This window comes from Equus przewalskii, unplaced genomic scaffold (assembly GCF_037783145.1).
Source record: "Equus przewalskii isolate Varuska unplaced genomic scaffold, EquPr2 ChrUn-6, whole genome shotgun sequence".
Taxonomy (NCBI): domain Eukaryota; kingdom Metazoa; phylum Chordata; class Mammalia; order Perissodactyla; family Equidae; genus Equus; species Equus przewalskii.
The window spans coordinates 702071-729665 of NW_027228754.1; the positions used below are offsets into that span (position 1 = coordinate 702071).

At 37.4% G+C, this 27595-nt stretch overlaps 1 protein-coding gene across 7 annotated transcripts in view; it reads left to right on the top strand.

Moving 5' to 3' along the window:
* Positions 1 to 27595, top strand: part of ATF6 (activating transcription factor 6) — a 200976-nt gene that overhangs the window by 40363 nt on the left and 133018 nt on the right. For all 7 annotated transcript variants that reach the window (XM_070608318.1, XM_070608322.1, XM_070608324.1 and 4 more), the window contains exons 9-10: positions 2684 to 2869; positions 3782 to 3873. In XM_070608318.1, the coding sequence (XP_070464419.1) occupies positions 2684 to 2869; positions 3782 to 3873 (278 nt within the window). The remainder of the gene's footprint in view (positions 1 to 2683; positions 2870 to 3781; positions 3874 to 27595) is intronic.

Consider the following 27595-nt stretch of genomic DNA (forward strand, 5'->3'; position numbering starts at 1 on the left):
GAGCATCAAAGATAATTGAAAAACTATGCTGCCATTCTCATTGCATGCCAAAGATGATCATGATACTTTGTGCAAAACTCAGTTTACAAAACAGTCATTACAGTGTAATCCTTTTTTTCTTGTAAAATGTACCCCCACCAAAACAACAGACACTACAGTGTGTGTGTGTGTGTGTGTATGTATGTATGTTTAGTATGAAAATAATAATTTTTTTTCCTAGGAAATACAGAATAATTTAAATATTATATATTCGGATAGCTGAAGATAGCTTGCTGAGATGTAAAGTTGGAAATCTGTGTTTGGTGATTCCTGTGGGTTTTATTTATTTTTACTGTCTTTATCCTTTGCAGTTATTGGTAGTATTGAGTATTTACTTTATTTTCAGAACTATTATATTGTATCTTTTTCTAGGGGAAGAAATGAATATTTGGCTACAGGTGGTTTTCATTCTTTTAGCATGAGGCATGTGCATTGACAGCCTTTGGAACTTTAATGCTCTATAATATGCAGGTGCTTTTATTGTTTATAGAAACCCCTAATCCTTGTTTGAAATGTATTAAGTGGTATGCCATCTGTAAACCCCCCAAATTCCATAGATTAATTAGCCTTTAAAGTAAGGTTGCCTTTTATCTAACTTTTAGTATAAACTCTTCCATCTGGGAACCTTCTTTTTTATGTGCTTGTTCAGTGTTCTGTGTACTGCAGCACTCTAGTATTAAGGATTATGGACACTGGCCTTCTCAGTAACAGTGAAGATCACTAAGAATAACAAAGATTGAATAAAGTGGCATTGTCCAGAGAATAGTTTGAAATTGGTGAATGGTCAGTCCATCATGCCTGTGCCACTGCTCTGTGTGTAACACGTAGCGTTACTGAAGAGTGGGATAGTTATTCCACAGGGAAATTTCATAGATGATGGTTGTGTAAGTTAGCATTCTTGTGACATTTCAGTTAATAAAGGAAAAAAAAAAGGGAAAACACCTTTTTTTGACATCTCATATAATGTTTCTTCTCCTTGTGGGTTTTGATTGAAAGGTGGGTTGACAGTGTTGGGTGTTGAGAGATCCCTTGGTTGGCTTTGGTATTCCTCTGTTTCTAGGAAATGTAGTATAGGGCGGGAATTGTGGTGTTATTTTAAAAGAAATCACTATTAAATTATTTAATTTTATTTACTGGTCTTGGTGAGTTATTGAACACCCTACAGTTGAGTATTTGTTTTTAAAGTCTGTTACAAAACATATAGAGGTCAGTAATTCAATCATTTGTGTACTTACAATAATCAGTTTAATATTATTTGGTGCTTTTTATGGACTTAATTTTGCTACATCACCCTCTCCCGCAAATAAATTAGACTAACGCTGTAACAAATAGGTTTCATAACTTAGTTTAGAAAACATGACAAAAATAATTTTGCTTAGTAAGTTTTGATTATGGTAGATATTATGGGTAGTAGTAAACAAAAAGTAGTGTTACGTGGTTTTTGCTTCCAAGGTAGAAAGTCTAGGGGGAGAGAGAGAGTTAACATTCATGAAACAATTGACACCATTAGAGTGTTCAGGTGTATCTTCCAAATTGTAACGGCGTAAGAAATTCAGAGAAAATAAAAACTCTGAGGAGTTTAGCCTAATTAGAGTTTGGAGGGTCCTTAGAATTAGGTTAGTGGAAGAGGCAGCGTTCCAAATTGGAATAAACAGTATGAATAAAGGAATATGTTAGGCATGTGTGGAGATACAGAGTAGCCTTAAATGATGAGATTGGAGGGTGTTGTTTGAATAGCTGTGGGCTTAGGGCAGAAGGTACAGTTAAGTAGGGGTGGTCACGTTATGGAAGGCCTTGAAAGCAAAAGTGGACAGCTAGGATGCATGACTAGCTTGTTTTTGCAATAGAGTAGCAAGATAAAAACGTTTTTTGGGGAGGAAGTTTTCTTAGAAATGGTAGACGGGAAGAGATTGAAAACAATTGAAATAGGAGACTATTGCAGTAGTCTAGGGATGAGTTAACGAGTGCCTTTGTTAGGAGAGTGGCACTGTGAGTAGAGAGAGGAATAACTGTGAGACACACTTGCACTGGTCATTAACATAGCCTCTACACATAAAATGTAGTGAGTAAATGAGAGGTTGAGAAAGGGAGTAAATAAGGGAATGAAAGAAAAATAAGTTAAAGGTCACTTCTCTCATTAAGGTAAGTGTCCTGAGAGATACCACTGATAGAAGATGATAGATAAAAATAAATCCAAGTAGAGGGAGACGGTAAGTTCAGTTTGTAGATACTGAATTTAAAGTGCTGGTGACTCAACAAGTAGAATTGGCCTTCTAAGTAATTGGATATATGGTCCTGGAAAATAGTTAATTAATTGAAGGCCTAAGATGTAGATTAAAGGTGTATGTATAATACATACATACGTATGTACGCAAAGGCACCTTCTGAGAGAGTTTCTAAAGGGAAACTTGGAAAATCAGTAAAGAAGGCTTAGAAGACACCAGAAGAAATCATTTAACATTTAGGTTTTAGAAAGTCATGTTTAATCGTTTGATTTCAGTTTGCTTAGTTTGAGTAATGTTGTTTTAAAACAACCAGTATCCTGTGCTTTGAACAGTTTGTTTAAAAATAACTGTAAAAATTGGTGTATTCTAAAATCTCATTCTAAAATTAGAATATTCTCATTCATTGTAACTTTTCCTAGATTGCTGTGCTAAGGAGACAGCAACGCATGATAAAGAATCGAGAGTCGGCTTGTCAGTCCCGCAAGAAGAAGAAAGAATATATGCTGGGGTTAGAGGCAAGATTAAAGGCAGCCCTTTCAGAGAATGAGAAGCTGAAGAAAGAGAATGGATCACTGAAACGGCAGCTGGATGAAGTTGTATCAGAGGTGAGTGCTAGCGGTATAGCCACAAGGAGATGGGTTAAAGTGTTCTTTTTTTCCTGATAAATCAATTGAGAAACTTACATTTTAAATTAAATTGTGTAAAATAATAGTACTAGGAAAAGGAGGGCGCAGTAAGCCCTAAAACATTTGCAGTTAGGATAAAGCATTGGAAAGAGGGCTTTTGAATTGTACCTCTCCATCTACGTACAAAGTTACCTATTTTCTTGGATTTCTCCTCCGTCAGTACCGTAGCACTCTCTTTTCTCACTAAATGAATCACATTGAGGCTCCTAAATAGTTCCACCAACTCTTCCCTTTTAGCAAAGAAAACAATACAAAATAAAAAAATTTTAACCTTTTCTGTGTCCACCTGATCTCCGTTATGTTTTTTACATTTTGTTGCCATGCTGGTCCTGATAAAGTTAATCTTCTCCTCAGTTCTGTTCATAAAATCTGATGCTTTCAGGATTTCCCACTGCAATGCTGTCCTGAACCAAACAGATGCCTGTGCCCACTGTTTTTTCTGTTTTGCCTCGAGCACATGGGAATATTCCATCATGTTACTGAAAGCAGTGGTTCAAGAGACAAACCGCAGAAGTATCTCAGAATTTTCTGAACATCCATAAAAAATGTAAAATTGTTGAGTTCGCTCCTTTTGGGTGAAGAAACAGCTGCAACAGAGTGGCTGCTGTGTTTCTTGGGCTACTCTCCTTTTCTCTCTGTTGGAAAAGGGAACTTGCAAGGCTCTGCTCTAGTCTCTTGGAAACTTCTATTTCCTCAGTTTTGAGTTTTGGGGTTTTTTTTTTTAAGCTATTCATATAGCTGGTGAAGAAGAGAGTTCTTATCTTAGATGTTGCTTTTTTTTGTGAGATGGATCTGTAGTTTAATTGTGTTTAATATGGTCGTTTCCTTTAGAACCAGAGGCTTAAAGTTCCTAGCCCGAAGCGAAGAGCTATCTGTGTGATGATAGTATTGGCATTTATAATACTGAACTATGGACCTATGAGGTAAGTGTATAGATATTTGTTTTGGATACTAATGCTAAAAGTTTAAATTCTCGTTGTTTATTATTTTCAGCTCTAGTCATAAGCTAGAGAAATGGGTTTATTTTGTTTTTCTCAGAGACAAACAGGAAGAAGGAAGATTGGTTCCTCTTCCTTGTTCTTTACCTAGTTCTAACAGAAAGTTCATGTTTTTTAATGAAGGAAGCCTTAGATTATGGAACAGATCACTGGTGAAGCAGAATAATGAACTGATTAATTAAGACCATGGGCCTTGGAATCAGACTGCCTGGGTTCAAATCCTAGCTCCTCCACTTGGTAACTTTGTTGTCTGACGGCAATTAATCTCTCTGTGCCTCAGTTCCATACCTTTAAAGTGGGTGTTTATTTAATAATAATAATGATACCTACCTTAATACCACGATACTTGAGCATCAGTGATCGCAAGGCACTTGGGTGGCTTCCTCCCTGGCTAGAAAATAAACAGTTAGATAGTAATTCTCAGTTTCTGATTTAGTAGATTTGGAATGGGAATCAAGAATCTCAGTATTTTTAAACATTCCAGCTAATTCTGGTACAAGTTCTCAGCTAATCCAACTGGAGAAATGCTGCTTTTAGGTTGGAATAGAATACTAGAATGCAGAGGGATCTTAGGAATCATCTTTTTCAGATTCCCACCCACCATGGCACTTCACATGAACAAAGTCAACATCCTAGATGTTGGGGAGTCAAAGAGGAATTAGGGGCCATGCCTTCAAAGATCTCATGAACCAGCTGGGAGGAGAGACATGTAAAAGGATGACTACAGTATAATGTGATGAATGTCATAATAGCAGTATGAACAACGTACTAAAAGAGTGTAAATCAGTATGAATTCCTTGAGGAGAAGGTTCATGACATATTGATAGATGCTCAAAACATTTTTTGTTGAATGACAGAGTGATAAGGGAAATCCCCAAAGGAAAAGCTGAATCTTGAAGTGTGATAACAGTTTGCAAGATGGAAACTATTGGAAAGGCATGCCAGGCAGAGGGAACAGCGTGTTAAAGGGCACAATTGTGAAATGGCCTGACATTTTCAGGAAAGAGTGAAAAATTCAGTGTGTCTTGTACATGTGGGAGTGTGCACATCGAGGGACTGAATGATGCTGTTTTTCAAGTTAGCAAACATAGAAAGGTGAATAGTTTCATGATGGAAGACAGTGGTTTATTATTAGTATGGGAAGTTTATGATACTGATTTGATATTGAGAATTACCATGATAGACAGACAGATAGACAGACAGACAGACAGTAGTGGAGTAGATGAGATTATCCAAGGAGAATAAGTAGAGGAAGAAGAGTAATAAGAATCTGAGGGAAAGCAGCATGAACAGTGGATAGACGGGAAAAGAAACTCAGAGTGAATAGAGTTAGGGACAAAACCTGAAGAAAATGGTTTTCTGAAGCCACTGGTGAAAAGAGTTTCAGAAGGGGCTTGGGCAGTGGTATCACGTGCTGAGGGCTGAGGAGAGGCAGAAAGCTGAGATGAACATTGAATTTGGCGATTAGGTTAACAATAATTTCAGAAAGCAGATTTATTAGGAGTGGGAGTGAAATCTATATTGAAGTTAGTTGAGAACTGAAAGGAGTGATAAGTTGAATAATCTCTTTTTTATTAATAAAACTTTTTATTATGAAGATTTTCAAACATAAAAAAATTAGAGAAAATAGTATAATGAACCCCATTATACCTATCACCGAGCTTTAATAATTATCAACATTTTGCCGGTTTTGCTGAAAAGAGTTTAGGAAGTAGAGACAGTGAGTATGGACTATGCTTTTAAGAGCTTTGAGGCAGGGGCCGGCCTGGTGGCATAGCGGTAAGGTTTACACCCTCCACTTTGGTGGCCCAGGGTTTGCGAGTTCGGATCCCACGTGTGGACCTACACATGGTTCATCAAGCCATGCTGTGGCTGCTTGCCACATACAAAATAGAGGAAGATTGGCACAGATGTTAGCTCAGCAACAATCTTCCTCAAGCAAAAAGAGGAAGATTGGCAACAGATGTTAGCTCAGTGCCAGACTTCCTCATCAAAAAAAAAAAAAGAGCTTTGAGGTAAAAGGGAAAGAAGAAAATGAGAGGATTAAGTAGATTCTTTTTAGCATGTGGGAAACTTGAGAAGATGGTCATCTAGTTTTCGATTAAATCTTCAGTGAAATGTACTTCTGATAGTTCTTCATGTGCTTGAAGATAATTATATCTTCTTTTATTTTACTGTCTTTTTAGCCCTACCCTCAGGCGTAACATACCTGATTCTTTCACCTATTTGTCCTGTATATCAAACTTTCAAATCCCTTCATTGTCCTAGTACCTCTTCTGGACACTCATTCATTCATTCATTCAAACTGAGCTGCTTCTGTGGTCTAGGCTTTGTGCTTGGCACCTTTGTCAGTGTACATATTGGAATGTGGCATCCAGAGCTGAGCACATTTCCTCAGGTATGTTCTGACCTGTGTAGAAAATATAGGGAAACTCTTACTTCCTAAGAGCTCTCTTTTTCATGCAGCCTCAGATTGTGTTACCTCTTTTTAGTAGATGTATTATTAACTAAAATCTCCATATCTTTTTCACACGTTTGATGGCCAAGCTAGGTCACTCCCATTTTATTTCTATATAGTTAGTTTTCTAAAAAATAAAGTACAGATCTTGTATTCCACTTTTGTTATCATTTGGTATTAGCACAACTCTTCAGAGCATTTGATATCCCATCATGGAACCCCAGAGACCCATCTACTTTTTAATTAGTATACTAAGACAGTTCAGTGGAAAGAGGACATAATTCTGAGTTGACCTATTTTTGAAAGTTCACACTATACTAGTCATGTTAAATAGAAGATGCAGAAGAGATACCTGGAACAGCCTTCTGAGTTATTAACAATTTTTTTTACTGCTTTCTTCATTATTTACTGTTGACGTTTTGCCCATATTCTTCATGTTAAAATTATTTTCTCATTTAATTTTTTTGTTCAAGGAATGGGACTTCTTTTATTCATTAAGAGCTATTTCTTGATTAATAAAGGAGAAAAGAAGCATGCTAATCAAAACTTTGTCCTCCTGAGTTATGAACTTGAATATAAATGAATTCCTTGAATAAATTGAATCAGATTACCGTGCAGTGAATACAGAGTCACCAACAACTGTCAGAATGAAGCATTTTATACTAGGACCCCCAGTGCCAGAGAGGGCTGCATGGATGTAGGCCATTTGGTAGAGCTGCTCCAGCTATACTCATGTCTTCCTTCAAGGTTTCTTTTATATAGTGACTTTTTCCACTGACTTCCCTCCATGACTTTTGTCCACAGCCCTTGAAGAAAATAGAGCCATAGTTACCTCTTTGCTTATTTTTAATTACCAGAGTAATACATGACTATAAGTTCTTTGTAAAAATTTCAGAAAGTAAAGTAAAAAGTGAAAGTCTTCTAGTCCACCTTCCTCCCAACCACTTCCCTTCCCCCACCCTACTCTTCTCTTTATAAATAATTTTTTCCAGATTTCCAGATACATATTACTTTACTAATTCAATGAGAATATATTTATTGACTGTTTAGTGAATGCTCGGTATAATGCAAGACTAAGAATATAATAATGAGCAGAAACTAATGTAGTCCCTGCCCTCATGGAATTTACAGTCTATTGTAGGTGACAGATATTAAGTCAATTACTCAGATAAATGCACAGTTATAACCATATCAGATGCCACGAAGGAGAGGTACACAATATCACGAGACTGCATAATAGGTTCGCTGGAGCTAGTTAGGGGATTAAGACAAAATCTCCCTGAGAAAGGGACGATTGTGTCAACATCTAAAAGAAGAAATTAGTTAAGATACAGGAAGAACATTTCATTGGGAGTCAACAGCATGTATAAATGTGTGTATACACACATTTGTGTTTGTGTCTTTGTGTTTCTATGTATATAGTTTTTAAAACTTGGTTTTACATAAAAGGCATCATATACATATTATTCAGGAATGTATTTTCTCACTTTAAAATATGTCAATACTCACTCTCTTATAATGGCTACATAGTTTTCTGTAATATGGATATGCTATAATTTAGCACCTCCAAACTTTAGGGTTGGGGAACCTTTTATACCCTTAAAAGTTACTGAGGATCCCAAAGAGCTTTTGATTATATCTATTGATATTAATTATATTAGAGATTAAAACCAAGAGATATTTTAAAAATATTTATTCATTTGAAAATTATAATAAACCATTATATAAGATAAATAATGTTTTTATAAAAAGTAATTTTCCAGACCCTCAAGAATTTAATGAGAAGAGGTCGCTTTATTTTATATTTTTGCAAAATCTTTGATGTCTGACTTAATAGAAGCTGTCTAGATTCTCATACCTGTTTCTTCATGCAAATCTGTTTTGACAGATTGTTTTGGTTGAAGTAAGTGAAGAAAATCCAGACTCATGTAGGTGTATAGTTGAAAAAGGGAGAAGCTTGCTGACCCTTTGAAAGCGTTTTGGGATCTCCAGGGCTGCACACTTTCAGAACTGTCGCCATAATTTATTTAACCATTCTGTTATTAATGAGCATTTAGGTTATTTCCATATATATATAATGTTTTGTGCATATAAAGAGAGAGAGAGAAAAGAGTATGTATTGTATGTGTGTATATTCAAATCTTAGAAGTAGACTGGAGTTAGAAAGTACGAATATCTGAAATTGTGATAGATTTTGCCAAATTGCCTTCCAAAGACTGTACCAGTTTACACTCCCAGCAGCAAGTGATAGGACTGTCCATTTCTCTACACCTTTCCTAACATGGATGGTTTAAGTATTTTTTAATATTTGCCTATCTTCTGGATCAAAAATGTTATCTTACTCCAGCCGCACTAGCCTCCTTGCTCTTCCGTGGACACACTAAGCATGCTCCTGCCTCAGGGTCTTCGCATTTGTTATTCCCACTGCCTGGAATGCTCTTCCCCCAGAGAGTCTTCCGTCAAGTGTTAGCTCAAATGCCACCTCAGTGAGGCTGGCCTGGACTACCTTCTCTAAATTGCCACCCCTGCTCCTCACACCACACTCCCTATTCTCTGTCTTCCTTTACTTTTCTCCATAGCACCTCTCACCTTCTAGTATACTGTGTAACTTACCTATTTCTTTTCTTTTCTTTCTTTCCCTGCAGAGGTTTTTAATCTCTTTTTGTTTTTCAGTGCTCAGAGCGGTGCCTAGCATGTAGTAGTCTCTCAGTAAATATTTGAGGTATGAATGAATGATCCCCCCTAATTAGTAGTAAGTTATTTTTTCATATGTCTTTGGCTGGTTGTATTTCCCTTTTAAAAGACTACTTGCAGTCCTGACCAGAAAATCCTTCCTTTTGTTATGAGTTGCTCTAAACCTCCTTGTGTGTATTAAATATGTATCTAGTATTTGACAATTAATCTGCTTGCCGTACTCTGCTTATATTTACTAATTCCCACTTTTGTACCTTTATGTACACCATTCCTAAACTGGAAGAACTTCCTTCTCTCTTTCAACTCGCGTTTTTTATTTTATTTGTGATTTCAGGAAGCTCTCCCCACTGACATTCTTGGTATTGCTTTATTCAAACGCTTCTTACCAGTTATGCAATTTGTTACAGACATTTTCTTCCACTTGTTCAAGTTGTGCTTTGTGCTATTATTGTTTCTTACGCATATTTTATCCCAGCTGTAAGGTCTCAGATTATATTGTCTAATTCTTTGAGTTTCTCCTGAATAGATAATACAGTGTTCATCCCAGAGCAGGTATATGTTTATATGTGTTCATCTGCTGTTTCTTAAAAACTGCGTGCTTTTAGTTCCTCATTTCTTGTCTCGGCTATATGAGGTACTCATTTATTTATTCAGTCGGACATATAGTGAAGTACTTGCTCAGGTATTGGGAAGGAGCCAGGGATGCAAACATGAATAAAAGTACAGTTGAGTAAGAGACGCAGGTACGTAAACAACTACAGTATGAGGAAGAATTATGTAGATGTCATATAAAAATATGGGCGTATTCTGGAAGGGATGTAGAAGTAACCAGTAACTCTGATAATGGCAGTCACAAAGGCTTTATGCAGTAACATTCTATGAATGAATTAAGAAGGTGGGATTATGCTGCCAGAAGTGAGGATAGGATTGGGAGACATCTTGTTGTGGAAGCCCTCATGAGTCACTAGAGATTTGGGGAAAAAAAGACTGGAACCGAAATTTTTAAATGAATTAATGATCCACGCAGCTTCTGAGGTGAAGTGGATATGTAGAGATAGATCTCATTTCCATGAGCAGGTACATTGAACCATTATGGAAGGAGGAGATGATAGGCCCATTTTATCAAGAAAGGTTTGTGTTAAAAAAAATTAGATGGAGGGGGCCAGCCCGGTGGCACAGCAGTTGAGTACACATGCTCTGCTTCGGTGGCCTGGGGTTCACCGGTTCAGATCCTGGATGTGGACATGGCACTGCTTGGCAAGCCATGCTGTGGCAGGCATCCCACATATAAAGTAGAGAAAGATGGACACGGATGTTAGCACAGGGCCACTCCCTCAGCAAAAAAGGGGAGGATTGGCGGCAGATGTTAGCTCAAGGCTAATCTTCCTCAGGAAAAAAAAAAATTAGATAGACAGTACCAAAAGAGGAATTAAGAATGGGAGAAAGCTTAAACACTTGAAAATCCTGAGGAACAACCAGAAGAGATCTGTTTCTGTCTCTGTATGAAGGATTTAGGAGCAGAAAGCCAAGAAGTTGTGGGAATATTAGGAACTGTTCACATTTTTAAAAAACATGTTATAAGGCTTAGAATGAAGAAAAGCAACAAAGAGAAGAATTGGAAAGAATGAATAAATATTGAAGTGTCTTGACAGGTTGGAGTGTCTCCAGACACCAAGAAGGAAATAGAAAAGAAATAGGTTATGAAACTCATAAAAACTAGAAACTATTTCTTGTAGAGAAAATTTGGCATAAACAGTGAAATATCAAAACTGAGAGAGCAACAGTGATTTGAAAGACTGAAACCTGCTATAGAACCAAATGTTGGGAATAGAAATGTTCCATCATGTATATCATTCAGAAGGATTTCTTGATTGACCCCATCATTTGCAGTCTCTTCACTATAAGACTCAGGGTCTTCTCAGGGCTGGGAGTCTGCCGGAGGAAAAGGAGCTCCCCTGTTGAACCTTATTAGTACCACCTGGAAGATACTTACTGAACAACTTCCACATCCATTGTCTTATATATTTGTTAACTTTAAGTAAGCATTATTATGTTTTAATTGGTGCAGAAACTGTATAGTCTTTTAAAAAACAAATTGTGAGTTCCAATTGAACTTTTCTCAGATACCACAAAACTAAGTCTGGCCAGACAAATAGACATTTTCATCAGAGATTTCCAAAGCATTTTAAATTCAGGAACCTAAACTCTTTCAGAAGAGATCACGTTACCATAATAAAATTGTTAATGTTGTTTCAGATGTTCAATGTAGAATTGAACTTTTGTGCTTTATTGGTATGGGTCCAAGTGAAAAAATATATAACACACAAGTTTGCTGAATAGAGGTATACCTCAAGAAACGTTTCCTGAAGACACTTGGTGGTGAAATGTGAATGCATCTTACATCTAAAGTCAGAGAGTTTTGTCAAAATAACGTGCAGCAAAACCGACTAGTTTGAAGAGTTTTGGATTACTGAATAGTCATCACACAGAAAAAGAAAATAAACTAAACAGACTTAAAAGAGTTAATTTTTCTGACCTTACTGATGTTGTGTGGATGGTAGAGAAGGCATGTAGCTGTTTTTGGCACAGAATTCAAGGAGCTGGCCCACTCTGGGTGGTCTTTAAAAATAGTAACTCTAGGCAGCAGGGAATGGCTAAACAGGACAAATGTGAGTTGGTAGGAAACCCTCTTCTTTCTTACTACTCATTGGAGGTGATTCTATGATTATTAGTCATATTTTATAATTGAAAAACCTGAAATTTAACCCAGGTCTCTATTTAAAAATTATCCTTAAAAACTCTGCCTCCTCTACTATACCATAAAGTGGTTTTTTTCCTACCATTGTTTCAAGAAACCTTATGGACTTCTGTTTCTGACTATATGGTAGGCTGGAGGTACAGAGAAGCTCTTTGCAGTTCAATACAGCAGAAAATGCTAGATTAAAAAATAAATCAAAACTCTTTTATTTAATGGCTGAACTGCAAACAAAGTCAGGACTTCTCAGAGGCCAGAAATAGTAAGATAACGTGAATCCATATGGTAAGCTAGCTTTAGAAGTGGTACTTGTCCTAGGGTTATTTCCTGATCCTTTTTGCCCAGAGTCTGGCAACAGGAAAGAAAGCTCTGGATCCAAACAAGGTAGGAAGTCACAGCTGAAGCCCCCCACTGCCCCTACCCAAATAAAGCTGGAACTTCCAAAGAATGACATTCTTGGTTGCTAAAAGAGAAAAAAAGGTAGATTGCCCTACCACATAGGTAGAGTGCTGGTGAGTACCTATCTTGGTGTTGGCTTTGATAGAGTGGACATAAAGAAAAAGTCTTCCCTCAGAATTCGTTACTGCAAGTCCTAACTTAGGCAGGTTCGAGCCTGAATTTATACTACTGGTGTGACCCCCAAAAAACCAAACCAAAAATTTAGTTTAAGTGGCCGTGTGTTGGCAATACCACTAGAATCCTGGCAGAAGTAAATGCAAACCTTTCTCAGAAGGCTTTCTGAGAAACTTTAAACACCTGTCCTAAAAATATTGCCACAGATAGAGTTCCAATTGAACATGAAGCCACATCCCCTCTCCTCCCAAAAGTCATGAAACACACCAGGAAACAAGCTGCCAGGAACAAAAGTTAGAGGACGTAACAGACTACAGAATCAGATTCTGAAAGACTGCAGATTTGAATTAATAGATACAAAATGTAAAATAAATGTGTTACATAAAAGAGGGAATTAAAGAATGATGTAGGAAGAAAAGACTATCAGAATTGATCAGGACATTTTGAAAAAAATGTGATCTGGAAATGTGATCATTAATAAATTAAAATTAGAAAAACAGTGCCCAAGTTAAAGCAACAAAATAGGCATGTTTGAAGAAATAGTGAATGGGAAGATGGATGTGAAGAAATTACACAGAATGTAACACAGAGAGACAAAGAGATAGAAAACAGGAGAGAGATTTAGAGACATGAGGTTACACTGCCATAACCAAGTGATCAAAAAACGTCACCAGTCACGAGATGCATCCACATCCTGTTCTTCCTGATGAGATGCACCAGAAAGGGCACAATATCACTTATGTGATAATCTTGCCATAAAGGCATAACCTGAATTTTGTCATGAGAAACTTCAGGTAAACCTGGATTGAGGGGACATTCTACACGATAAGTAGCCCGTAATCTTAAAAAGTGTCAAGGTGTTCAGGAAGAAGGAAAATAACCTCAAAAGAAGATTTGAGATGCAGAAATGAATGGCTAACAACAACAACAAAAATAATAAATGTAAATGAAGCTTTAAAAAATATTGATGATATAAAAACATTAATAATGTCTAGTTTGTAAGGTTAAAACCAATCAGGGTGGTAGTGATTTCTGGACAGTAGTACCTGATAAATTAAGAGGGGTGCCATCAGAGTTAAAGCTCTCAGAGTTTCTATTCTTGTTTGAGAAGTAGGTAAAAATAATAATTATGTTTAGTCTTGTTAAATTACATTGACATTTTAAAGTTTTTGAGTAACCCCTAACAAAACCTGATGAGTGTATCATTTCAAAATCTAGTAGAAGAAAAATCATGGAATGAGGTAGACAGATTCCATCTAAAAGAAGGAGTGAAAAGAGAGGGAAAGAAACTACTAGATTATGAAAGCACAAAATAAGATAGTAGAGATGAATCTAGAATATTATCTGTAATCGCAATAAATGGAAGTGCCCTGAATTCTGCATTTAGAAGGCAAAGATTGTCAGGCTGGAGGGGGGAGGAAGCAAAATTCATCTTTATGCTGTTTACAAGAGGAATATTTAAAAGCATGAGGCTACAGAAAAGTTGAAAGTCAGAGGATGGAAAAAGCAAATAGTAGCCAAAGAAAGCTGAAACTGCTCATTAATATCAGACAAATATATTTTAAGGAGAAAAGCATTATTAGACTTAGCCACTACCTATTGATTAAAAGTTGAATTTGCCAGGAAGATATAATAATTCTGAATTAGTATGTACCTAATAATATAGCTTGGAAGCAATAGTTAATAGAACTTTGGGGGAAAACTGACATTCCACTGCCATAGTGGGAAATTTTAGCCTACCTCTCTTGATAGACCACATAGACAAGAAAATCTGCAAGGAAGTAGAAGATCTGAATATTATCATTATTCAGTTGATCTAATGGCTATATATATAAACACTGCATTTACCACATGTAGAGTTTTTGAACCATTTGTGAAATGCTTCAAAATTTGTGAAAATTTTTAAAAGTTTGGTGCCGGCCCAGTGGCACAGCAGTTAAGTTTGCATGTTCCGCTTCAGCGGCCCGGGGTTCGCTGGTTCGGATCCCGGGTGCAGACATAGCACCGCTTGGCAAGTCATGCTGGGGTAGGCGTCCCACATATAAAGTAGAGGAAGATGGGCACGGATGTTAGCTCAGGGCCAGTCTTCCTCAGCAAAAAGAGGAGGATTGGCAGCAGTTAGCTCAGGGATAATCTTCCTCAAAAAAAAAAAAGTTAATCTGTGCTAGGTCATAAAGGAAATCTCAACAAATTTCAAAGACTGACACATGAACTATATTCACTGCCAGTGTAATTAAGCTAGAAATCAATAACAAAAAGATAACTAAGAACTCCTATACTAAAAGTTAAAAAGCACAATTTTAAATAACCCATAGATCAATGGTATTGAATGGTATTAAAAATGCTATTTACGAGACCTTGTAGGAAATGTCATATTGTATGGAATAAGTAAATTGCAGAAGAATATTTACAGTATGATTACATTTACATCAAGCTCAAACCAGGAATACTATACAGTATGCATGCATGTGCATATGTGGTAGAGCTATAAAGAAAAGCAAGGAAATTATTACAAGATTCAAAGTGGCATTGAGTAAGTTTACCTCACTGCTAGGCTGGGCTAAGTATTTCTTCATTGTTGTTAGTGCCATCAAGTCAAGTCTGACTCGTAGCCACCCTGTGTACAGCAGAATGTAACCCTGCTGCGTCTGTTTGTGCCATCTTCTCACCTTCCAGTACTATATCAGACAGTGCTCCTCTGCTGTTCATGGGGTTTTCACGGCCAATTTTTTCAGAAGTGAGTGGCCAGCTCATTCTTCCTAGTCTGTCTTAGTTTGGAAGCTCCACTGACACCTGTCCACCATGGGTGACCCTGCTGGTATTTGAAATGCTGGTGGCATCAAAGTAACATGCAGCCACCACACTCTGACAGCTGACAGATGGGTGGTGTGGTTCCCTGACCGGGAAATGAAACTGGGCCACAGTGGTGAGAGCACCGAATCTTAACCACTAGACAACCAGAGTTGGCTCCATTTCTTCTTGGTGCTTCCATATTATCCTGTTTACATGTCATAGAACTTATCACATTTTACTAGTTATTTGTTGGTGTATCTGTCTTCACCACTATAGATGCTTATGTTTTTTTTTTTTTTTTAAGAATGGAAGCTCTGCCTTATTCCGCTTTTTATATCCTCAGCATCTAGCATAATGTGTATAGGACATGGTAGACACTCAAAAAATGTTGCATTGAGCTACTAAGAAGGGTTTTGTCAGGCTTGCAAGGAGAGAAGGGCAGAGAGAATACCATGAGCAAATGTTTAGAGATGTGAAAGAGGATGGTTTTTACTTGCAGTAAGCAGCAGTCAGGGATGGCTAGAGGTCACCTGACTTATAGATCATGCTTGACATATTGTTGCTACTTAATAAATATTTGTTAGATGATGGTTGAGTGACTAAACGAATGAATGAACGATTGAATGTGAATGAGTGTGGACTGTATGGTGGGGAATGATAAGCCGTAGGGCTGAATGGGTGGGCTATGACCAGGTCATATAGGGCATCATGTTCCCTACAAAGGAGAAAGGCATGAAACAGTGACTAATGCAAGGTAATGTTATAGTAAGTACTAAGTAATGTGGTGATGTTATGAGTGTTGTACTGAGAAGAGGGAGATAAATGGAGATAGTTATAAGGAGAGACTTCACAGAAGAGAGTAAAATTAAAGATTTACAAGGAGAGGAGAGATAGACATTCCAAGGGAAGCATATGACACATGACACTTAACTAAGGTATAATACAGAGATAGAAAAGAAGTTGTTTCCTCCTTACCCTTTTTGTTGCCTTAAAAAAAATAAAAAAGGCAAAAAAAGTCTTTTCACATCCTGGGCTTTTTATGACTGATTAAATTTTCTTATTTTCTTCCAGGTATACACTTTCTAAGACACCTTAACTTCCATAGCCATTCTCTTTATCTCATTAGTACTATTTTCTGCATTATAAGTGTAATTTCTTTTAATTGTTTCTCATGCACTTAACCTTCTAGCAGACGTTGAAGTTGGATAGGATACGGTATAAATCATTATCAAGTTTAAATTCTGTGAGTTTGAGGATGTTGACTTGAAAAGCCTAAAAATGAGTTTATTCGGGAATAGCTGAAAGAATTGCAATTTGAGATGTGCATGCTATGGCAAAGCCAACAAACAGAGAAGGGGAGCTGCCTTTATAGAGAAAAAGGGGGAGTAGGGAGGGGCATTCTAAGTGAAAGTCCATCTGGGGAAAGTAATAGTTCAGGGTGGCACTGTCTTCTTGTTGGCCATGCTGTGGCATTTCTCATTGGCTGGGCCGTTACTGGGTGGGCAGAGAAGTCCTCCTTCAGTGGTAAAGTAGTTTTACTTCCTTTCCAAGATGCTAGCATCTGTCTCTTCCTGTTTGGTGTAATTTGTGGTGTGTGGTAGGGCGTGAGAGCACCCCCTACAGGTCTTCCCGACTCCAATTTAGTTAAGGTTTCTTTTATTAGTTTTCACAAGGAAAAGATATTTTCTTTGTAGGAAGGGGGCTTAATCTTTAACATTTCCTCCTCTTGGGTTCCTATTTCCTTAAAGCAGCGTTTAAAGATCATACCTGATATTGGTCATACTGGAGGCATGAGTTTCGTTGCTACTCTGTGCCGATGTTTCTGTTTGATTTGTAAGTTTTTTGTTGTTGTTGTTGTTTGGCCCTGAGCTAACATCTATTGCCAATCTTTTTTTTTCTTCCTTCTTCTTTTTCTCCCCAAGCCTCCAGCTCATAGTTGTATATTCTAGTTGTAGGTCGTTCTAGTTATGATATGTGGGATGCCGCCTCAGCATGGCCTGATGAGCGGTGCTAGGTCCGTTCCCAAGATACGAACTGGCGAAACACTGGGCTGCCGAAGTGGAGCATACGAACTTAACCACTTGGCCACGGGGCCGGCCCTTTTTATTGTTTTAAGTTTGTACCTCAAGACTATTTTGACATTAGGCAAGTTTAACTCTCCCCCAGACATCAAGGGTTGATGTCAATCTCAGACTTGTACAGATAGCCAAAAAGTAGGGTGGTGTGGGGGAAATGACCAGTGTTCATTTTAGACACTTGTAAAAATACTTCTTGGTGCAAGGAAGTTGAATTAATTTAAGAAAATTGGGGGAAATAAGTGAAGAGAAAGGGAAAATAGATTAATTTTGATGGAAAAAAAAAGAATTTCCAAAAGGTTTTGTTAGCAACATAAAGTTTAACCAGCAATAAGTTGTGCTAAAAATACTTCTTTATAAAACAGAATGATTAAGATTAGACTGATGTTGAAGAAACATCAGTCTAAACACTGCTTACGATCTGTTGTTTATTGTCAGCTTTGTTATGTTCTGATTTTGTTGACTGTTGAGTAATGATAGGGACTACAGTTTTTGTCACAAAAGTTTGTCTGATGTTTTACAAATTTTCCTTGCTGCCTTAACAGTTTGGATGACTTTTTGTTAAATTCTCTCATAGTGGTTTTCAACCATGGCTGTACATTATAATGACTATAAAATCTTAAAAAGAGAACTAACTGAGCCCTACCCAAAACCTATGGAATCTGGTAGGATGGGTCTAAGTCATTTGTTTTTAAACAAAATATTTTTCCTCAAGTGATTCTGAAGTATGTCCAGGGTTGAAAACTACTGTGTATAGTTTTGTGTTTCTTTCTTTCTGTACATTGGGCCCTATGGAAATTGTAAGAGCACTTATCCATTAAATTAGAAGATAATATGTATGAGAAGTTTTGTTAAATCTCTGTGCAGACACCTCCGTATTTATAGGTTTGTCTCATATAGTTGAGGAAACTTTTGGACCTCTGTTTTGGACAGAATAGGAGCCACAGCATAACCCTGTGAGAGGAATTTCTTCCTGGCAAAATTGTTATATTTTCCCCTTTCTATTTTAAAAGTCACTATAATCATCCTCCTTTTCTACAAATAATAAAGCAAGATCCCGCGGAGGTTTTAAATATCCTAGTTCTTAAAAAAAATTAACAAGTGTTTGAAATTGACAATACTTTTTCCTTGTTTGTTCTAGGTTAGGTGCTAGCCTCTCACTAGAACTGGAATCTTTATAGTTTGAGACATCACAGTGCAATGAGGAGGGATAAATCATACTACTTAAAGGCCAGCTACTCAGTGGTTTTCTTAGGAAACTATGTTATAAGGAAAAGGTGACCACAGAGAGTATGGCATTGAATTTGAGTTGTCTGGAAGTGGTTGGGAATAAGATGTCTGGATTCCAGCAGTCTCTAAGTTTGTCAGCTTTTCATTATTTTTACAGGAAGAATTCTAGCTTTTTATCCTGAGATGAGCTTGTCCCCAAATCTGGCTTCAATTTTTTTTTCTATTCAATTACTGAGCACATTTTACTCTATGATATCATTATTGGCTGTAGGTTAAAAGTTACCGTATAACTTAAATGTCAGAATTCAAACCACCAACTGTATACATGGTTTTGGTTAGCCAGGTTTTTAAATGAAATCTAATTCAGGTTCTTGGCTAAAGTGCTTTCCACATTTATCAAAGTGACACATAAACTGAAGAAATACAATACATCTAAGTACCAGGTGTTATTGAATCTGGAATTGCTGAGGGGTAGCAGAGCTAAGGGCAGTCCTTTCCCCAAATAGTCTAATTTATTCATGATCTTCAAAAAAGTGTCTGTGCAAAGTAAGTGTTTCTCTTTTAGCCTCTGTAGATTTCATCCTTTAAAAAAACTGGCTCAGTCTCTCAAGTGCAGAGCTGGGTTTTGAGGGCATGGAAAGTTTTGTTGATGATTTTCATGTGAGTTGTAAGTTTGGAGGCTCATAAGGAGTATACCAGTGGCTTTATTATATATCGCTTGGCTACCTTTTCCCCCCGAACCTGAGTTGTTATAGTGAAGGGAAAGGCAGTTGAAATCAGAAACCTACATCCTTTGCTAACTTCCTGCTTTCCCTTGAGTAAGTCACTATGTCACTTTCAGACAAAAGGAGATAATGTGGTAACTTCTACTGTTTTCTATCTTGTAAGAGGGGGTCAGTGAGAAACTAGGGCAGATAAGAAAACTGTCAGAGTTTAAGTTGGGTGCTTGATATTTTCTTTAGACCACAAATCTTAGTTAACATAAAACAAGGACCGGTGGATCGTTTGTCTGAAATAGCTTTCTCAACCACCATTTTTAGGACTTAGTATATCCATATACTAAGAATATAGTAGAATCATGCTATATAAGATATGCAAAACATAAATATAGTAGAATATAGGAGAATCATGCTATATAAGATATGCAAAACATAAATAATAAAGGAACACAACTTTATTTTGTAGTAAGTGAAAGTCTAGCCTAATAATATTAAGGAAGCATAGGATAACTGAAACTTCTGACTATAAAATATATATGTAATTATTACGTATTACTTATGCTTCTAGGCAGTTTGCCATTAATGCCTTATTTTCTCCAGATTTGAGCTGTTTTGTCATTTCAGTAAGTTTGAAACATATTTTAAGGGTCATTCTATAGATAGTTTTTAACTGAATTATGGCTAGTGTGCTGTATATTTAGACTTCTTGTTGTCTGTGTGTTCTGGACATAAACCGGCATTAATATGTTATATCTACAGTCAATTTACCATAATACGTGACCTCTGAGGAGCTAGAATTAGGGAATTACAGATAATCTTATGCCTTATGGCTTTCAGTCTCAACTCTTTTTCCAGAATTCTCAGTAAAGCAGCATTACTTGCTTCCATTTTTCCTTACCGTTTTTTTGTGTGTGAATTTGAAAATAAGGGATCAATGGAAATAAGACCATTGGAAGAAAAGATGAATAGAAAAGTGAAGATAATTAGTTCCAGAATAATCTTGGTTGACTGCATGTTGCTACCATCTGTGCTTGGTTGCTAAAGGTAGCAGTTTTTATGTGTTTATTGTGTTAATCTATTATTCATCACACACTTGCTGTGCACCAAGTACTAGTCTAAGCACTTCATATAAATTAGTTCCTCTCAGAACCATAAGGTATTATTATCCCCATTTTACAGATGAGGAAACTGAAGTCACAGCTAATATGTGGCAGAGCTAGGATTGATAGTCTGCCTTTGGAGCCCTTACTTTAATCACTAATAGAACAACAGCCACTGAGACAGAAAAAAAGAAGTTAGTATTTACAAATAGTTAGGACTCTATCCAATAACTTTGCCCATTGTCCTAAATCTTAGGATTGGCTGTGAAAGGAGAAAGTATTTATTTTATGAGTTGATTGGATTGATGTAAATATAAAAGAAAAGAGATTGCACTCAAATTTACACCCATCTTTCTTGACATTTAGAATGATCAGAGAGTGCCTTTCTTGATACCAAAGAATTGTTCGCATACCAACTTTTTATATTAAATATTGACTCATTGACTTCAGCAATCTAATAAGTGTAGTGTATTAGTTATCTATTGCTATGTAACAAACCATCTCAAAACTTAAAGGCTTAAAACAACAACAGTCATTTACTTTGCTAGAACATCTGCAATTTGGGCAGCACTCGGAGACCGCTCTTCTTTGCTCCATGGAGTGTCAACTGAGGTGGCTCGGTTGCAGGACCTACTTTCAAGCTGACTCACTCATCATGGCCAGCAAGTTGGTGCTGGCTTTCAGCTGGGACCTGTGCCAGGGCTATGGGTCAGTGTTCTCCGGTTCTCTTCATTTGGACCTCTCCACAAGCTGCTTGGCCTTCCTCACAGTGTAGCGGCTGGGTTCCAAGAGTGAACATCACTTATTAGAAGAGTGCTTGCTTTATAATGGTTCATCGAATGAGGGAAAGAGTCTCAGGTTGTTTTCTTGCTCGTGTTGGCTCACTTGGCAAACTGCCACTGTAAAGTACGTGTTTCTTCTCAGGGTCTGGTAATCCCTGGTTCTGAGAAGTGCTATTTAAGAGGGTTTTTTATCTTCACTTGAAGATCTAGTTCTTCATTCAGTCACATTTCTGTTTCTAGTAAATTACCCCAGTTACTACTAGCCTGCAAAAATCATCTGTGAACCATTCAATAAACAGAGAAAAAACTTTTTTAAGATTTGGAGAACTCCCTTGAGAACTCCCTGTCTTTAGCCTCAGCTGCAATGAAAATTAACATAATTTCCTGTTCCTGGATCTGGAGATGGTGTAATAATGAGTTCACCACCTGCATTCTTGAGTTATGGTTTAGTTTCCCTAAAATGAAGATCTGGGTTTTTCTCTTGACACGAGGGAGAATGGAACATAAAACTTTTTTGTTTGTTATTAAAAAAAAAAAAGGAATGCCTCTGTGGGCCAGGCATTGTCCTAGAACAAGACACAGGTCCCCGTACTCCTTAACTTATATTCTAGTGAGGACAGACAGACAGTAAACATAATAAATAAGTAAAATGATACAGTTGTAAATTCTTTGAACAAAGGGATGATGTATGGTAGGGTAAATGGTTTTACAAGTATGAGGGTAGTTGTTGGAATTGTAGTTTTAAATAGTTGTCATTTGTAAAGTAGACATTTTTTTTCAATTTTTTTTAATTGAGTTATTGATAGGTTACAATCTTGTGAAATTTCAATTGTACATTAATGTTTGTCAGTCATGTTGTAGGTGCACCACTTCACCCTTTGTGCCCACCCCCCACCCCACCTTTTCCCTGGTATCCACTAAACTGTTCTTGGTCCATAGTTTTAAATTCCTCATATGAGTGGAGTCATACACAGATTATCTTTCTCTCGCTGGCTTATTTCACTTAACATAATTCTCTCAAGGTCCATCCATGCTGTTGCAAATGGAATGATTTTGTTCTGTTTTGCAGCTGAGTAGTATTCCATTGTATATATGTACCACATCTTCCTTATCCATTCGTCTGTTGCTGGACACTTAGGTTGCTTCCACGTCTTGGCTATTGTAAACAGTGCTGCAATAAACATTGGGGTGCACAGGACTTTTGGGATTGCTGACTTCAAGCTCATTGGGTAAATACCCAGTAGTGGGATGGCTGGATCGTATGGTAGTTCTATTTTTAGTTTTTTGAGGAATCTCCATACTGTTTTCCATAGTGGCTGCACCAGTTTGCATTCCCACCAGCAGTGTATGAGGGTTCCTTTTTCTCCGCAACCTCTCCAACATTTGTTGCTATTAGTTTTAGATATTTTTGTCATTCTAACGGGTGTAAGGTGATATCTTAGTGTAGTTTTGATTTGCATTTCCCTGATGATCAGCGATGATGAGCATCTTTTCATGTGCCTATTGGCCATCAGTATATCTTCTTTGGAGAAATGTCTGTTCATGTCTCCAGCCCATTTTTTGCTTGGGTTGTTTGACGTTTTGTGGTTGAGTTGCGAGAGTTCTTTATATATTATGGATATTAAGCCTTTGTCAGATATATGACTTGCGAATATTTTTTCCCAGTTAGTGGGTTGTTTTTTTGTTTCAATCCTGTTTTCATTTGCCTTGAAGAAGCTCTTTAATCTGATGAAGTCCCATTTGTTTATTCTTTCTATTGTTTCCCTTCTCTGAGAAGGCATGGTGTCCGAAAAGATCCTTTTAATACTGATGTCAAAGAGTGTACTGCCTACGTTTTCTTCCAGAAGCCTTATGGTTTCAGGTCTCACCTTTAGGTCTTTAATCCATTTTGAGTTTATTCTGGTGAATGGTGAAAAAGAATGGTCAATTTTCATTCTTTTCCATGTGGCTTTCCAGTTTTCCCAGCACCATTTGTTGAAAAGACTTTCTCTTCTCCATTGTATGCCCTCAGCTCCTTTGTCAAAGATAAGCTGTCCATAGATGTGTGGTTTTATTTCTGGGCTTTCAATTCTGTTCCATTGATCTGTGCACCTGTTTTTGTACCAGTACCATGCTGTTTTGATTACTGTAGCTTTGTAGTATGTTTTGAAGTCAGGGATTGTGATGCCTCCCGTTTTGTTCTTTTTTCTCAGGATTGCTTTTAGAAATGCGGGGTCTTTTGTTGCCCCCTATGAATTTTAGGATTCTTTGTTCTAATTCTCTAAAGAATGTCTTTGGGATTCTGATTGGGATGGCGTTGAATCTGTAGATTGCTTTAGGTAGAATGGACATTTTAACTATCGTTATTCTTCCAATCCATGTACATGGAATGTCTTTCCATCTCCTTATGTCGTCATCCAATTCTCTCAGAAAGGCCTTGTAATTTTCATTATATAGGTCTTTCACTTCCTTAGTTAAATTTACCCCAAGGTATTTTATTCTTTTTGTTGCGATTGTGAATGGTATTGTATTCTTGAGTTCTTTTTCTGTTGGTTCATTACTGGAGTATAGAAATGCTACTGATTTATGCAAATTGATTTTATACCCTGCAACTTTGCTGTAGTTGTTGATTACTTCTAAGAGTTTTCCAATGGATTCTTTGGGGTTTTCTATGTATAAGATCATGTCGTCTGCAAACAGCGAGAGTTTCACTTCTTCCCTCCCTATTTGGATTCCTTTTATTCCTTTCTCTTGCCTGATTGCTCTGGCCAGGACCTCCAGTACTATGTTAAATAAGAGTGGTGACAGAGGGCATCCTTGTCTCGTTCCTGTTTTCAGGGGGATGGCATTCAGTTTTTGCCCATTGAGTATGATGTTGGCTATGGGTTTGTCATATATGGCCTTTATTATGTTGAGGTAGTTTCCTTCTATGCCCATTTTGTTCAGAGTTTTTATCATAAATGGCTGTTGGATCTTGTCCAATGCCTTCTCTGCATCTATTGAGATGATCATGTGGTTTGTATTCCTCAGTTTGTTGATGTGATGTATCACGTTGATCGATTTGTGGATGTTGAACCATCCCTGTGTCCCTGGTATGAATCCCACCTGATCCTGATGTATGATTCTTTTCATGAATTGTTGAATTCTGGTTGCCAAAATTTTGTTTAGAATTTTTGCATCTATGTTCATCAGTGATATTGGCCTGTAGTTCTCTTTTTTCGTGGTGTCCTTGTCAGGCTTTGGTATCAGTGTGATGTTGGCCTCATAGAATGTGTTAGGAAGTGTTCCATCTTCCCTAATTTTTTGGAATAGCTTGAAAAGGATAGGTATTAAATCCTCTCTGAATTCCCCAGGAAAGCCATCTGGTCCTGGGGTTTTATTCTTTGGGATGTTTTTGATTGCTGTTTCAATCTCTTTCCTTGTGATTGGTCTGTTCAAATTGTCTGCCTCTTCTTGAATGAGCTTTGGGAGATTGTAGGAGTCCAAGAATTTATCCATTTCCTCTAGGTTATCCATTCTGTTGGCATATAGTTCTTTGTAGTATTCTCTTATAATCTGTTGTATTTCTGCAGAGTCTGTTGTTATTTCTCCTCGCTCATTTCTGATTTTGTTTATTTGAGCTTTCTCCCTTTTTTTCTTTGTAAGTCTGGCTAGTGGTTTGTCAATTTTATTTATCTTCTCAAAAAACCAGCTCTTTGTCTCATTGATCCTTTCTACTGCCTTTTTCGTTTCAATAGTATTTATTTCTGCTCTGATTTTTATTATTTCTCTCCTTCTGCTGACTTTGGGCTTCATTTGTTCTTTTTTCTCTAGTTCAGTTAGGTGTGCTTTAAGGTTGCTTATTTGGGGTTTTTCTTGTTTGTTAAGATGTGCCTGTATTGTGATGAATTTTCCTCTTAATACAGCTTTTGCTGTATCCCATATGAGTTGGTATGGCATGCTATCATTTTCATTTGTTTCCAGGTATTTTTTCATTTCTTCTTTAATTTCTTCAATGATCCATTGCTTGTTCAGTAGTGTGTTGTTTAGTCTCCACATCTTTGTGCCTTTCTCAGCTTTTTTCTTGTAATTAATTTCTAGCCTTATAGCACTATGATCTGAGAAGATGCTTGTTATTATTTCAATTTTTTTAAATTTGTAGAGGCTTGCCTTGTTTCCCAACATATGGTCTATCCTAGAGAATGTTCCATGTGCACTTGAGAAGAATGTGTATTCAGCTCTTTCAGGGTGGAGTGATCTATATATGTCTATATATGTCTATTAAGTCCAATTGTTTTAGTTTTTCATTCAGCTCCACTATTTCCTTGTCGATTTTCTGTCTGGATGATCTGTCCATTGATGTGAGTGGGGTGTTGAGGTCCCCTCCTATTATTGTGTTGTTTTAAACATCTTCCTTTAGGTCTGTTAATAGTTGCTTTATGTATCTTGGTGCTCCTGTGTTGGGTGCATAGATATTTATAAGCGTTATTTCTTCTTATATATTGTCCCTCTGTGTCTCTCTTTACCTGTCTTATTTTGAAATCCACTTGGTCTGATATGAGAATTGCAACACCTGCCTTTTTTTCCTTGCTATTTGCTTGAAGTATTGTCCTCCACCCCTTCACCCTGAGTCTGTGTTTGTCCTTGGGGCTGAGGTGTGTTTCCTGGAGGCAACAAATTGTTGGATCTTGTTCTTTAATCCATTTTGCCACTCTGTGTCTTTTTATTGGAGAGTTCAATCCGTTCACATTGAGAGTGATTATTGATGCATGTGGACTTAATGCTGTCAATCTGTCTGTCGCTCATTATCTTGTTTTCCTGTGTTTCTTTTCCTGTGTGCTTTAGACTACCCATTTAATACTGCAATTTCTTATGCTGGGTTTCTTAGATTTTTCCTTATCTATGATTTGTGACTCTGTTCTCTACTTTATTTTAGTGTCTACCTTGAAGTTTGTATTTAGAATCTCATGTATAATGTAGTCTATTCTCTGGTGGTGTCTTACCTACTTGACCAATACTGATTTAGACCCTTTGCTCTTCCCCTCCTAAATAATTATTTTCATTTTTTATTCCAACTCGTCTTATTAATTTGTAGTTAGAGTGCGAAGATCGCCCTTGTTTTGGTAGTTTCCTTACCTTTACCCTAATGCTATAATTGAATATTTGCTATCCTGTTCTGGTTCTGTCCATCGGTCTCCCTAGTCTGTGGATTGTGTCCCATTTCTCCCTTTTTTCTTTTTTCAAGTATCAGAGCCTTCTTGAGGATTTCTTGTAATGGAGGGCTTTTAGTTACAAATTCCCTTAACTTTTGTTTGTCTGGAAAAGATTTAATTTCTCCCTCATATCTGAAGGAAATTCTTGCTGGATAGAGTATTCTTGGCTGAAGGTTTTTATCCTTTAAAGCTTTGAATATATCACTCTGTTCTCTCCTGTCTTGTAGGGTTTCTGTAGAGAAATCTGCTGACAGTCTGATAGGGGCTCCTTTATAGGTTGTTCTCTTTTTTTTTCCTTACTTCCCTGAGTATTCTCTCCTTATCATTCCTATTTTCCAACTTTACTACTATGTGCCTTGCGGTAGGTCTTTTTACATTGACAAATCTAGGAGATCCAAAACCCTCCTCTACACACATTTCTCCATTGATCCCTAGATTTGGGAAGTTCTCTTCAGTAATTTCGTTAAGCACACTTTCTGCTCCATTTTCCTTTTCCATATTCTCGGGAATTCCTATGATCCTTATGTTCTTACTCCTCATTGAATCCATTATCTCTCGGAGATTTTCCTCATTTTTTAAAATTCTTAGTTCTCTTTCTTCCTCTGTCTGGCGCCATTCAGCCTGTCTGTCCTCGATTATGCTCATTTGCTCCTCTCTGTGCTCTACACGGGCATTCAGGGAATCCGTATTCTGTTTTATCTGGTCCATTGTGTTTTTCATCTCAAGTAATTCTGTTTGATTCTTCTTTATGATTTCAATCTCTTTTGTGAAGTAACTCCAGAACTCGGCTTGTTTCTCTATCTTTCTCTCTACCTCATTGAGTTTTTTGATTATAGCTGCTCTGAATTCATTGTCACTTAGTTTACCTAATTCCAAGTCCTCAGGACTTAATTCTGTGTTTTTATTGTTTTCCTTCTGGTCTGCGGCTTTTATAAATTGCTGGATGGTAGAGGAGTGGTTTTTTCTCATGGTGGTAGAATTCAGTTGCAGTTACAGCCTGTCGCCACTAGATGGGGGTTGGAAGCAGCGTGTTAGCTCTCCGCCTTGGGGCAAGATGGCTGCGCCCACTGGCTTTGCTGTGGGGGAGGGGCTGTTACTCACACGCGCCGGTCTGGGTTCAGATCAGTTCTGTTCTCTGGTCTCCCAAGGCCCTTGATTTATAGGGTCCCCGCAGACGGAAGCTTTCCCCCGGTCAGCGGGTCTCCACTGAATCAGCGGCAGGAGTCCTGGATGATCCCCCGGTCGCGCGGCCCCTCCCCCGCTCCTTCCCGACCCGCGCCGCAGCGATCGCAGACTC